We start from the raw sequence: 14,861 nt of genomic DNA, 5'->3' as shown, positions 1-14,861 counted from the left end.
AATGTTGAAAGTAGAGCTACACAGGAAGAAGCAGCACAGATAGAATCAGTGAGTTGCTGGTAATTCTTAGTCAAGCTGCTTTGGTTGCTTCACATGCCAACCTTGAGCTTCAAGCAAAAGAACAATTGACTGTTATGACAGTCTGGGTTTAGTTCAAGGTGAATCACGTGTGCAATTTCAGGATAATTTATCTTCACCTGCCTTAAAATGCCAAAGGAAAAGACACTGCCAACTTTTGTGCTAGCTTCGAAATTAATTCTATTGATAAAAATTTATTAGTAATCTTCAGATTAGAGTAAAAAAAATCTATGCAGTTATAATTGGAATTCTCTGTATATAGATACAATTTACTAAGCACTTTTCTGACACAGGGAAAATGATACCATTCCCCCTAAACATCAAAGAGATTAAGACAGACAGCTCTTGGCAGAGGCCAACAGAAGGAGCAGCAAAGTAGCAGTAAGATTTTTTTCACAGATAACTGTGCCAGGAAGGAAATCTTTCAGTGTTAAAGTTCATGGATTTGGTGAGCTTGCAAAGGGGGCTACATGGAAAGGTGTTGTTTGACATCATAAGCCTCTTGTCTGGACCTACTAACACATTCTCCTCCCTGGAGTTGAAAAATCCAGGTCACCTTGTAAGCAGGCAAACTGCTGCTGCAGAAGTTTCTCCTTCGCTCATTACATCAGTATCTCACCTTTTGCTTGCCAGGCTTGTTTAGTACTGCAGCAGGAGTCTTTTGAAAAAAACTGCTGTGCATCTTTGAAGACAATGTTAAAATTAAGCAAATTATTCCAGAGGTTTGTGTTTTGCTCTCCACTGCCATGAATGATCAACGTGGGTATATGATAAAGGGTAACCACTTATTTGTGTGAGTGACTGAAAACAGTTTTGCCAACAGGGATCTTTGGAACAGCATTTAATCTGAAAAGATAATTAATGTCTTCTTTGTTGTGCAACAGAAGTCTATGGAATCATATCGTATCACATCTCTCAGTAACACACAATTGGGTGGCTGAAATTGGGTTTAACTAGGCAGACAAAAATAACTTCGGGAGAAGCAGAGAAAGGTTATGGGTCATGTGATGCTGATTTGTTTGTTCAAAGTTGACCTATCCCTGCAGCAGAGAGTTTAACGAGCTCCAGTAAGGACTTGCACCCAGAGCTGCAATTACTGTGGGAGGGTCCAAGGTCTGCATGTGTGCGTGGGGTCTGGGTCGTGTCTGTTCGTGGGGGCAGCAGTATCTTTCTCAGAGTCTACAGATCAGACTTCCTGAGCATCCTTCCACTGCCCTATGGTTGACAATCAACAAAAAGAGGCACGAGATACACTGGGTGGAAAACAGGACATCTGAGATTTCACTGAAGAAGTTGTTCAAACTTGCAAGTAGAAAAAGAAAAGGAATTTGATGGCAAAGACATTGTGAATACTTTACTCATTTGTATAAACCTGTAAATAAAGGTTATGTTTCCTTTAAAGTGCTTTTTTTTTTTTTTTTTTTTAATGGCTTCTGAGAGGCGAACAAGCACATTGCTCACTTGATGAATTTACCAAAGCCTATTCCACTGAGGGCCATTAAACTTGATGATATCATCTCTAATTCGGGGAGTTCCTGAGCCACAGCTTCCCAGTGTCAGGCTTGTCCGGTTTGCCTACCTTCTTTGGTGACTATCACTGACACATCATCTTCTTCAAGATGCTCATCCTTAAAGCTGCCTATTTCCTGTCCCCCAGAAAGACACCCAGTGTACTTCCTTCCAAAATAAGGTAGGGGTTGAGAAATAAACATGGGAGAAATCAGAGAAGAGTGAATGAAGAATGGAATAAAGAAAAATAGTATAAAGCACTCTCCACAGCCATCACCTTCTGTGGAACAAGAGCTCTGCTCTGACACCAGACATCTGTTCTCAAGACGTACGGATGGAGCCCTACTTGTGCCAGTGGTTTTTGTTCTTGTCAGGAATGGTAATTTCTTACTTTTCAAATGAATCAGTTCACACCGTAGAACTGAGAAGACTTCAGGCAATAAACACTTCTCCAAGTCTGCAACACACACTACAGGGTTCAAGACAAATATAGAAATCGCACTGTGAATCTCACTTTGTTTTTGATACTCAAGTATCTGAGAGCGCCAGGTAACTGTGGAACGAGAAAGTAATGTCATCTGTGGGTGCAGGGCTGGTAACCACACACAGACATTTACAGTGTCGTGAGGCTCGGTTTGGGGGTCGGCAGTGTCGGATGCTGTGCATTTACAGCAGTTACGTTTCAGCTCGCACACCAGTTCCTGGTCTCGCCCATAAACGCACTTTGTAGCTGAGCAGTAGCAGCTGCCCGGCGTCCCCGCGCCTCAGCTCGGCTCTGTCACAAGCCCGCCCCGAGGACGCGGCTCCGGCTGGGTGGCGGCGGCGGCGGCGGCGGCGGCGGCGGCGGCGGCGACTCCGAGACAGCCGAAAGCCAACCGAATCCCGCCGGCGGCTGTAGGAGGAGGAGAGAGAGGCGGGGCGGGGACAGGACGCCCGCCCCCCCCCCCCTCCGCCGTCTGGGGCCGCCGCTCCGCCCGCCCGGCCCGCGGCTGCCGGGAGCGAGTGCATGCGCTCGGGCCGCCAGTGCGCAGCCGCGGCGGAGCGCAGCCGGGGAGGAGGAAGCGGCGCGGCGCGGGGGAAGGAGGCCGAGGCCGGCGGCGGCTCATGGCTCCGCGGGCGGGCGGGAGGCAGAGGCGCGCGAGCGCGGGCCGCTAGCGCTCCCCAGGCGGCAGCTCCGGCGGGCGCGGGACGGGGCTGTGCCCGGCCCCTCTCGCGGCGGCGGCGGCGGCGGCGGCTCCGGCTGCGTTTGGGGGGCGGCGGCGGGTCGTGCTCTCGTCGCTGTGCCGCGGGCTGGTGGCATGGCCCCGCGGGGGAGCGCAGAACGCTTCCCGGCTTGGAAGTCCGCGCAGCTCGTGCTCCTCGTCGTCTCCTGCTGCGGTACGTACCGGCGTGACGCCACCCCTCCGCCCCCGGCTCCGGGCCGCCCGCCGCGGGCAGGGCGAACAAAGCGGCCTTTCTGCCCGCGGCCCGGTCCCGGCGCTCGGCCCGGAGCGCTTCCCCGCCCCCTCCTCCAACCCCCCCCCCCCCCCCCCCCCCCCTTCATTCCCCCACTGTTGCGCCGTTCGCGGCTTTAATTTTATTTCTTCGTTCCGGTGGGGGTGGTAATCTCCTCAGGGAGGTCCTGCGAGCGGACGCTGGGACGTGTCCCGGCCGCCCCCGTTTTAATCTTCCGCAGATGTAAGTGGCCGGGAACTCCGGAGTTGGTGCGCGACCGCACGAACGCGCGCACTCTCGCAGCGCTGAGGGGCGGTGGGCTCCGGGAAGCGTGGCACCCTGCGCCAGGCCGCGCCGCACGACCGGGGATGGATCTCCCGGGAGCTTTTGTTCAGCCTTCTCGCTTGGTGCACGTAGTGCCGTTTTGGTACGATCGCAAACGCCTTTTTAAACAAAGCTGCTAGTGAAAAGCACTTAATAAACGCGCCAGTGAATGTGCTTATGTTGTGTTTGCAGTACGTAAGTAGCACGGTGACATAATAGGTCAAACGCCAGATGCTGCACGGAGGAGCTGCCCGTGGGCCCTCCTGGAGCTCGCTGTGTTATGAAGTTGAGCGCAGGCGGTGCCGCTGGGCCCCGGGTGAGCAGCAGAACGGAGCAGGCACTGCCCTGTGTGCACAGCTCGGGCGGCGGCCCGTCCTCAGTAGTGCCTCTGCTTCCAGCGTGGGCTGAGCGGGTTCAGTTGGAGTCATTTTGCTGCTTAGGAATGTGGACCTACGGGCTGAGACGCTTGGTTTTGTCTTTGTGTAAGGCCTTGTCCAGCACGTGTCTGTGCTGTGAGTAGGATTGTGAGCTCCTGAGTATGGATGCGCAGCACAGATTTGTAAGAACGTTACTGTTACTGTTTCACTGATGCACGCGTGTCTAGGTGAGCAGAAGTCAGATGGGTTCTTGATGCAGAACTGCACTTACAGTGCCTGTTCCTGGGTGGTGCCTGTTCCTGAGTGGTGACACCAGTATGGTTTGAGTGAGTACACATGGATGAGCCAGGCAAGGTGCTGACCGATCCTGTGAATGCACATGTGGGCAAGAAGGGGAGCGTTAATATCTACGTGGGCTGTTAAAAAGTCACACAGCCAAGGCTAAAGTGAAAGTGCAGCTGGAAAAGGTTTGGCTATGGTGGAGCAGGAAACAGTAGGGAAAGTCTCAGCTCTGGGCATGTTCAGCTGACCTTAGGTTTGTGTGCTTGAGGAATGTAACTTCTGTGTAGAGCCTTTTAATAAAGTGCAAATTCTTTTGTTGTTTTCACTACAACCAAAAGAAAAAGTCAGAGTCACTGTGATAAACCTCACCAGTTTGACTTTAGTAGTTAGATTCAGCTTGTGATTCTGTGGGCTGTTGTCAGCATTTCCAATATAACACTTAAACAATAAGCACAGCCTTTTGTTAAAGGTGATAGTTGTGGGGTTTTGCTTGTTTTACTAAAAAGCTCAACCAAGTACAAGTTGTGCTGAGTAACATCTTCAGTGAACCTTCAATTCAAGCTTTCCAAAGTTTAACCAAGAGCAAGGGCTGCATAATTTCTTTTGCCTTGCCATTCATAATAACCTTTGCTGGAAAAGGAAGGCAGAGCCTGCCTTCAGCCAGTGTGCTGCCTCTTCTCCTGAAGTTTAGTTTATCCCTACAACTTCTTGTTACAAATGTTCTGACCCATTTCACTGCTTGAAGGAAGGGAACTTTCTTGTCCCCAAGCTGAGCATCCAAGAGGAATGCAGGAGTTGGCTGCATAGCAAGGCCAATCTCTGATTGTCTCTTCAGTTTGTTCTGTTCATTTCTTTGGGGAGAAGGAGATGGGAGTGGGAAGTATTCCCTGTTAAAGTGTATCACCTTCTTTGTAGAACTGCTTTTAGCTCTCCCAAACTAAACACCGACATGAATTTGATCAGGAAGCTACTGGCAGTAGAGCTCTAGACAGAGATGTTCATCCTGAGCAGAGCCTTGCAGATATCATAATGTTACTGCATGTTAAGGCGTTGAATGCAGGAGGCAGCATTCAGGGTAAACATGTGCTTGGAAGAACAGTAGTGTATCATTTTGGTGACTTTCATTGTGCAATTGTGCAGCTATAATGCCTAGAATTTTCCACCAATTAATATATGAAATTCACAGAGGTTGATATGTGGGCCTTGAGCTCTCTGGAGAATGTTTCTCTGTTTTCCTGTAGCTAGTGAAATTTTTTCAAACCTTCCTTCTGATGATGACTATAATGATAAAAATTTGAGAAGGAGGAATACTGATGTGTAAAATATTGGAATAGAACTGGCTAACAAGAATTGTGGCTTGATAGGATAATTGGGCCATAGTATTTATTTCTTGTTGACTCGGGAATTTTATATCCAATAAATATGATACTGTGCATTTCTCTTTGTAACTCCGGCATGGCTTTTGCTGGGACAAATATGAAGACATTTCTGTGTATCTCAAAGGCCATGGCAATTGCTTGCATTCAAAACAAGACTGTATATGGCATGAAGTGGTTTCTTCAGGGGAAAAATATTGTTTGAGAAGTTGTTCTCTTGAGGGCAGTGTTTTTCAGAACAGAGTCTGATGATTGATTAGCTGAGATCAAATGAATTTTGTTTCCTTGTTAAAACAGCAGTTTGGATGAGAGAACTGAATTCCTGTGTTGTTTGATTTTTATTTAACCCTTGGCAGAACAGCAGTTTATATTTTATGGGTACCGTTAACACAGTATTTTCAGGAGCATTTTGAGGACCAGTCAGGGAAAGATTGGTTCAAGAGCAGAGGCTGTGTTATGAAAAGTCTTTCAAGTGACGCAGTGCAAAAGCTGGGATGTCTTTGTTTGAACTGTGGGTTGGAGGTGTGGGTGTTCACCTCCGCTTTGCTACAAGTCAGGTTTTTCATTGTCTTAACTGTAGCTGTTATCCCACTGTATTTACATCAATTTCTGTCCCACTTGACAGAAAACCACAGCAAGCTTTTTGCTGCATTTTGTCGAGTTAGTAGTGATCAACACTGTTGTACAGTCAGTAAATTTCCCACTGCTTCTGGCTTTAGCAGATGTGATGAGAATAAAATAGAAGTGCAGCAACAGGAACGTATGCCTGAAACAACTCCAAGGTAGGAACTGGTGGCATGACAGATCAATCTTAATTCTCCATATCTACAGGATGGCTTTACTTGGAGCACTGCTGACTGATTAGAAGTCAGAAAATGACTACTCACAAAGTTGTAATTGAAACAGTGTTGTATGTTACTGAGGTTGCAATGCTATTGATGTTATTTTGACCTATGGAGAAGAAAAAAAAAGAGAGCATGCTATTATTATATAAGGTTTAAAATGCTTTGTTCTGTATTAGTACTATTCCAGGTTTCTGTAGTACAGACATTGCTTGAGATTATCATGAGATCGTGTATATAATGCATTGTTTACTTGGTTTTAAGACCAAGCAGGTTAAATTATAAAAGTTCACTGATCCGGATCCAAATTTAAGTTACGTGTCAGTTTGCTTATACGGCATGAGGAAGAATAAGACATTTCTCAGGTTCATTCACCTTGTTTGAAAGAATACTTTGAATCATGTAAGCCTGCCAGCCCGTTTATTTAATTTTCTGAAGAAGTTGTGCTATGAAGCCGGTACATGCTGTCCTAAAGGAATGACTTGGCTTCATAAATTATTGTACTTTAAATTCTTGAATGTCACTTTTTAGTGATATGTCTGTGATATGCTGGACAAATACATTTTGCTAAGCTGTAAATCGTATTATTGGCGAAACTGCTGCGTTTAGCATATTAGGATGGTGTCATAGTCTTTGAAAGGAAAATGTCCTAACTTTAATGGCATAGAAATTTCTATTGTCTGATAAGTTTATTATCAGTCACGTTGTGCAAGTCATTCATCTGGCTGCTCAGCGCCAGTTAAGTCTGTAGTCTGTATCTGAGAGTCACAGAATGGCCCAGGTTGGAATGAACCTCAAGGATCACGAAGCTCCAATCCCCCCACACCACAGGCAGGGCCACCAACCTCCACATTTAATAGCAGACCAGGCTGCCCAAGGCCCATCTAACCTGGCCTTGAACACCTCCAGGGACGGGGCATCCACAACCTCTCAGGGCAAAAGAGGTCTTATGGGCAGTATTTAAAGTAACATTAGTTTGAAAGGAGAAGAAAACAACCTAGATAAACTCTTACCAAAAAGAATTCCAAATTTAATCTAATTGGTATGATTGTAAGCATGACTGGAATGAGAACACCTTCAGCTGGAGGAAGAGGCACTTGTCCTGATCCCAGGTACAGAAGCCACCTGACTCCATTACTGTCACCAGAGCAAAACACATTATTAGCTTGGCTTCTCCAGCTTCTTTCTGTCATTGCTGGGAGAGGAAGTGCTCTGCTGGATTAGAGCTGGATGAGCCCTGTAGGTGATTCTGTTGGACTCCTTTGTTTCACCCAGTTGCCTTTCACTATCGAGTAGCTGTACTGTATGCACTACCTATATTATTTTCAACTAAGCAATAAATATATTTTTTTGTTTGACCTGGCTCAGACTTACAATTATGATCAGTCTTCTGTTTCATGAACAGATCTCACACAGAGCCACAGAATATCAGGGATTGCAGGGGACCTCAAAAGGTCATCTAGTTCAGTCTCAAGTTCTTAAAATTCGTATTGTTGATATGTTAGGTACTGCACACATTTGCCTTTTATTGTAGTTTCTCAAGCTGCAGAAAGGATTGTTACATATTTAACATGGAACTCATTCCCACAGGTATTTTTTTTTTCATGACGGTAATCTGTACTGCATGTATAGTATGTTTTTACTTTTCTAGATGTGTCTGCATTTTCCAGCATCGCTGTTCCGTTTATATTGTCCCAGACAGTTAATAGTGATGCTGATTGCTGGTACAGCTGAGATGGTCAGTGAGGCATTAATGAGAGTGTGATTTGTTAACAAGCTTGAATATATTTTTTTGCTATTTCACAGTTCATACAGTAGTGCTCGTATTCAGCTGAGAATTACTAGCTATAACATTTTACAGCACCAGTTATTACTGAGGCGTCTGCCTGTTGGTAAGATTCATCCTACTTAGTTGACATGGTTGTAAAAACAAACAAACTTGGGTACCAGTGTATTTAATATCATAGAGATGGTGTAGGTCCGAGTTCATGTGTTCATCCTGCCAGCAGAAGTGAAGCTCCCAGTGGTTTATACTGCAGGCTGTGTGATGGGGCACTCTGAAAAGCTGTGTAGTTCTGGCTTTTGAGTGTTTTCTGCACTTGAGTTGATACCATTGTTGTTCCATTACGAGTGTTTTATTACACTGAAGTTGATAGTTGCATTGAAATACACAGTACTGGTTCTTGTGAATACCTGTGCTTAAATACTAAATTAGTGTAGCGTGTGGGTGGAGACAAATACTTCCACAGGCCTTACTCCGGATTTTGGTCCTGACTTGTTTCTCTGCTTTGCATTTGGATATACTGTAACTTTTGTTGCATGTTAATCTGTTGATGAAAGACTTCTTGGCAAGGCAAATATATCTAGAACTGATCCATGAGATTTTTTTTTTTCCCCCTGTTTCAACAGCCTGAATTTTAGGTTATAAGAGAACTGCTGATAACTTTCTCATTGGTGTTGTAGGAATCAACTTTCTGGAAGCAGTCAGAGGGGGGAAAAAAAAAAAAAAACAGGGTTATCTTTTATGCTTATTTGATTCTGGATCAAAAGTGAGTTAGAAAGCAATAATTAAAGCCGAAAATAAATTAAACAATCTAAAGGTTAGCCTTTTTTGGAGGGGGGGAAGGAGGAAAATGTCACACAGAAACATTTGGTTTCGTAGCTTGAGCTGTCATAGGATGATCTGACTTTCCACTTAAGTGTCTTGTGACTTACCAGGTACTTCCCCAGATACCTATAATTGGGGGGTGGAAATTTGATGTGAGAGAGCTGAACTTTCTCACTCTTACTGTGTGCAACAAACTTTCAGCAAAGCAATGAAAGTGAACCAGCTGCATTTCTGCATGTGGCTGCAGTAAGTGTGAACTTTGCTTTTAGGCTCTGAGTTGCGTATTTTCACCCTCCTGATGCATGTCTGTAATATTTCCTCCTTGAAGGGGAAGTCCCCAGGACTTTGCGTAGCGGTTCAGAGTAGAATTTTTAATTCAGTTGCAGCCAGCAGATAAGAAAATGATTCTCTAACAAGCAGCGTGAGCATATAAAGTGTGAGCTAAAAAAGTTGTTGTTTAAAATCTAGGAAAAAAAAACAAAAACAAAAACCCTCTGTTAGAAGTTCCTGTAACTTAGTTTTAGTACTCCAACTCTGTGTCATGGGTCCCTCTGAAAGCACAATTTGTGAGAATAGTTTTCTCGTGAGAAATATTTTCTTCCATCTACTCTGTACTGTCTTACTTGTAATAAGTTTTTTCTACTCTGCGCATCTTTCTAACGATCCTGCTCATTGAGGAATTGTTCCTTTCAGAAGAACTTCTTAGTAACGGGAGTAAGAAATTGAGAACAGAAAATTGAAATTTTATTGATAGGTTTTGGAGAGAGGAAAGCACATGTTCATCTGTTGGCTCCTAGGTTTCAACTGTGTATGAAGTTTCATTAGAGTTTTTTTAGCATCTTTTTCTACACCTTGTGAAGCATATTGGAATTTAAGAATGAGTTTGTTTATCCTTACAAGGTGTTTTAGTTCCATAAGATTACATTCTGATTATTTCAGGTGTAAAAGAAAATGAAAGCTTCAAGTAGGAGTACTGTCATACCTGAGACTGAGAATGCTGATGAATAGGGTCACATCATGTGCTAAATAAATCCTATATGTAAAAATGTTCCTCTTGTTGCGTTAGGTGAAGGCCTTAGCCGCTATCCCAGTTTTCCTGCAGATGTAGCTAAAGGAACCCCTTTGCAAAGAGAATGATTCTAGAATTCTAATTAACATGCTTTTTTATTTGTTGCATTCTTGTGTTTACTGCACTCTGCTCTTCTGCCCAGGGCCCCATCCAGTCTGGCCTTGATTCCAGGGACGGGGCATCCACAACCTCTCTGGGCAGCCTGTTCCAGCACCTCACCGCTCTCATAGTAAAGAACTTCCCCCTGACATCCAACCTAAATCTCCCCTCCCTCAACCTAAAACCATTTCCCCTTGTCCTGCTGTTACCTACCCTTTCAAAGAGTTGATTCCTCCTGTTTACAGGCTCTGTTAAGATACTGAAAGGCTGCAATGAGGTAAAGTCTTCAAGGCGTGTTCATGGCTGGATGGGGCTCTGAGCACCCTGACCTGGCTGTAGGTGCCCCTCTTCATTGCACGGAAGTTGGACTAGAGGACCCTTTAAAGTCCCTTTCAACTCAAGTCAAATGGAGACAGAGCCATTCTTTAATACAGAGATGCAAGGTGTTGGGGAGGGCAGCTGTTACTTAAGAGGCTGTGAAAATAGGTTTAAGGGAACTGTTTTTGGTACTGTGTTTTTTATCGTAAGGTGTGCTGTAGGAGTGAGTGAACATCTGATCAGTGTAAGACGTTATTTCTAGGAATTAACAGCAGTTGAGAAAAGGGGTTGGAATTCAGGAGAACCTGGGGTATCCCAAGGTCCAGCTCTCAGGTTCTGTGAGTTCACTCAGGCAAGGGGACGTCGCAGAAACTTTAACATCTCGATTCTTACCAGTGCTTTAGAAGATATAAGTAAATGAATAGAGATGTTAGAGGGTTGCAGTAACTCAACATATGGCTGTTATCAGCATTTTGAATTATCTCTTTTTGTGACCCTGGCACATACCCCTCTTTCTCTCTGATGCCGGCATCAAGGCATTTTGTGCTCTTCATCTTCGGTAGTGCTGATGTGCCCCAGCGCTGCCTGCTCCACCAGTCCGGCTGCTGCCAGCCTCCCTGGTGGTGCCCATCCAGCGCTTTGCGGTGCCTGTGGCCCAGGTGCTGCTCAGCTGTTTCCTTCCCATCCCGGATGTGTGGTTATCCGGTGTGCCTGTCATCTGTGTGCGCTGTAGGAAAGCGTCATTGGTGTTGTAATTGTAACGTAAATGGCAATCCACCATGCCAAAACTGAGCTCTGATGCTCTTGCTAAGTCCACACTTCTAACTTTCTGCTTTTCTTCTTCTGTTGCGGAAGTCTGGGGTATTACTGCTGCTAGCAGAGCCTTTATGCTGTGTATGGATATGGCTTGGTAAAAGGAGTCCGTTCTCGCTGTAGAGGAGCATGGTCAGCCTTTCCCACAGACTCCTGGAGGCCTGAGCTGTTTGCAGTGTCACTGGGACTGTGAGGAGTTCTCCAGGACCAGGAGGTCCTGTATTTGGGATATGCGGACTTGAAGGAGCAGCAGTTGTGTAAGCTGCTCTGTGAGGTGAGATCCCTGTGGATGAGTCCATCTGAAGCCAGAACTGCTGGAGTGTTAGGTTAGGCTCATGCATGGGGAGCTGACACACACCTGTCTGCACTGCCAGCTAACAAAAAGTCCTCTTAGTGCTGGACACTGACTTTTAAAATCAGTATAGTGTGTTTCAGCTGTATGTCTGTCTTGAAACATCAATTAAAAGAGTGGAGACCAGGAATACATACCTGGAACCAAGTGAATAAGCATGCATTTGAATCCCTCTCACCGAGTTTCTGGAACTCTCCCTAGCTTGTGGTTTTGCAAAGGAGATGGACCTGAATTCTGGATAGCTATTTTAAGCCTTAGGTATGAAAGAATTCACCATAAAATGCAATAGCTTTTAGATATGATTAATGGCTGAAGTAAATCTGAATTTAATTTTTAATCTGAGATGCTACTTGCTGACCATACTGCACACTTGGGAGTCAATAAATTGCTTAAAGCACTTAATTTGAAATAAACACCATGTGTGAGAAAATGAGGATGTGTTATTTAAGTAAAATGACTGCATCAAATGCTTATTTTTTTCCAAGGGAGATGATATATTGAAATGGGAAGGAGAGCTGGAATAGCTTTAAAGTTGAGAATTGTTGCACACAATTTGTAAATTACTGCTATATATGTAAGGATCATGGCATCAGATCCTTACTGAGCAACTCTTTCATGCCTGTACTGAATGCTGTATTCTTTGATATATTTATGAAGTGTCTGTAGGCTTGTTAATTTATTTAGATGTATAATGGGGTTTGTTTGCAGTTCATGGAGTTGCATTGTTCTGGGCCTACTTTTCTCCCTATATCTGGAAATCTGCTATTAAGAGAAAGGATGTGTGCTTAAATGAGCTATATGCTTTATTACTACATAAAAGCAGGTAAATAGAAATTTGAACATGTAGGCATTATGTCTGACATTGATCTTCTACTTGTCACCATGCTATGTCATATTTCTTGCTATTTTAACACTGTGCTTTTCTTTAAAAGGGTGTAGGAGCAAGTGTTGAATTTTTTGATCAGGTTGCCTTTTAATAGAGTGAAATGTCTACCCGTATATGTAGTTTTTAACTGTTTATTTCACAGCAGAATTAGTGCTTTGAAACCTAATTTTTACACTTTTTCCTTTTCAAGCTATGTTCTTTAGAAAGGAAATCCATAGCTATTTAAGCTGGGGAACAATTCTGCAGAAATGCAGAGTGAGGTGTTTCCTGTTGTAGCGTGGCTGAGGTCTATTTTTTTAGTAGTACTGTACTCTTCAGAGTTAAAGTTCTCAAGGGACGGGCAGTCCTTGTGCCAAGCAGGCTAAGAACTTCTGTCATTAATGCGCCGACTTGGTTTCCTAAGCCAACCCTACCTTCTTTATGTGTAAGGCAGCAGTACGGCTCCTGTTGCTTTGGTTGGTTGTTTCCTTAGCCCTGCCTTAGCAAAGTTAGTGACTGGCTCACCTGTCATTCTGCTGGTGGCAAGTTGACAAAATCAAGGTAAGCCTTTGTTTTTCTGACGTGCGTGTGACTGTGTAAATACTAATAAGTCTTGTGATTGTTTTGAACACAGACAAACAGACACGTGTGTGTGTGTGTATTTATATAAATAGTGTGGAATTTTAATCCAAGCTCAGCCTTGACTTAGCTATGCTGTGTTACAATCAGTGTAAATTTTACTGGTGGCATCAGTAGGATTAAAGTCAAATCAAAGTGAACTACTTTCAAAAAATTAAGTGAGAATTTTACCTGCAGTTTCATGATTACAAGCAGGGAAATTAAATATAGATCTTCTTAGGAATTTTTATTGGCATGCAAATTAATTCAAAATTGCGTGATATGGTTTAGTACTAGTGGTGGCAATGGTGATGAGGAGACGGTTGGACTGGATGATCTTATAGGTCGTTTCCAACCTTGTGATTCTTGTGTTTATAAAAGGCTGCATTTGAAAACTTTGCCCAGGATTACCGTAGGCTATTCATCTTTGTTTTAGGTGGTCCAGTTGGAAAAGCTGTACAGGTTGGTTTGGTTTCTTGTTATTTTTCTCTTTGAGAGGAGGAAGGCGAACAGGAACGTCTTGTACCATCACTTTCAGCTGCAGCAAGCTTAACAGTTGTCTTTCTAGGGACTGAACTAGGTAAAATACTACAGGAGTGGGTACAGATCTCTTGAGAAAGCACATTGTCTTGGTGTCCCAACACTGACGATGGCAGAATCCATGAAGGTCAGTACTTAGCATCTGTGGGTGTATGTAGATGATGCAGAAAGAAAAAATCAAGTGAATAGTTAAGTGGGTAACAATCAGCAGTGAAGTATAAACAGTGCAAGAATTTTCAAGTATTCTGTCTTCACAGCATGCACTTCATTGCAAATAAACTGCACTCTTCAGTTTTGCAATCCTTATAAACTTCAGAGTACTTCCTAATTTTAGAAAGCAGTATTTGTACGTGCTATCAATACAAGATGAATAGAAAACTCCTATGATGAAATATTCCAGGCTTCCTTTATACTTACTTCCCAGAACTGTACCTCTTGCAGTGATATCCTATTCCATTTTGTCAGTAGCGAGTACGCAGCAAAACCAGTGTTCTTAAATTGTGACTTATTATTATTCATTGGGCAGAGTAGCCAGTAAGGAATTGTAAGTGGTGTAATCTGCTTTCATCAATGCACAAGTGTAACAATGCTTTTCATGCAAATTGAAAAGGAGCTACATCTGAAAGAATACAACTGCCTGTCAAATGTGGTAAACGGTATTAACATAAAATACTAGTATCTTTGCACATAGCTATTTTCCAAAGCATTTTTCATCCCATTCTTCACACGTCAGTTTCACTTGTACATTGGATGGATTTGAATGTCCCAACAAATAGCTGCTATTTGAGGTCTGGTTGACTGTTATGTGACACGTGGCACCTCTTTCTAAGAGGGCACTTGTACATCAAGCAGCGACTTGCTGGTGCTAAACTTTCTTAAAAGTAGGCTTAGACTTGAAGGATCCTGTTAACCTGAGTCACACTTAAATTTATGGTGCTCTTCTGATAGGACATGCTTGGAAACAAACCTTCAAAGAATACTTTTTCTTTCAAAATACTGTGTGTAATTGCCTAAAAGCTCTTTATTATCTGAGGATTAAGTATTAAGATAGACTAATAACCCCTCACTCTAATAATATTCCCATGAAGTGTCCTTGTTTACAGGGTAGAAATTGAAGCACAGAAAATTAATAACTGCACTGTAATTGTTCATGAATAATGTTTGCTACTTTCCATTTTTCTCATTGCTTCTGATTTTGTGTGTAGTGGAGAGAACGGACTTGGATAAGGCAGAGTCAGTGTGGGGAAAAGGCAAGCTTATTAAAGGAATGCGAGGCAAATGGAATGTGGCTTACTGATCTGAACCTGCCTTCAGTGTAGTCAGACTAGTTTGTTGGCTGAAATGCCTGCAGCTCCAT

General features: G+C 43.7%; 1 protein-coding gene across 1 annotated transcript in view; it reads left to right on the top strand.

The window, feature by feature from the left end:
- Positions 1 to 2,715: 2,715 nt before the first annotated feature.
- Positions 2,716 to 14,861, top strand: part of LRP12 (LDL receptor related protein 12) — a 50,778-nt gene continuing 38,632 nt past the window's right edge. The window contains exon 1 of the mRNA XM_052703710.1: positions 2,716 to 2,964. Coding sequence (XP_052559670.1) covers positions 2,886 to 2,964 — 79 coding nt within the window. The 5' untranslated portion in view covers positions 2,716 to 2,885. The remainder of the gene's footprint in view (positions 2,965 to 14,861) is intronic.

Source organism: Tympanuchus pallidicinctus, unplaced genomic scaffold (assembly GCF_026119805.1).
Source record: "Tympanuchus pallidicinctus isolate F22 unplaced genomic scaffold, pur_lepc_1.0 scaffold5, whole genome shotgun sequence".
NCBI lineage: Eukaryota > Metazoa > Chordata > Aves > Galliformes > Phasianidae > Tympanuchus > Tympanuchus pallidicinctus.
The sequence above is the reverse complement of the archived record's forward strand: the minus strand, read 5'-3'. Positions and strand labels throughout refer to the sequence as shown.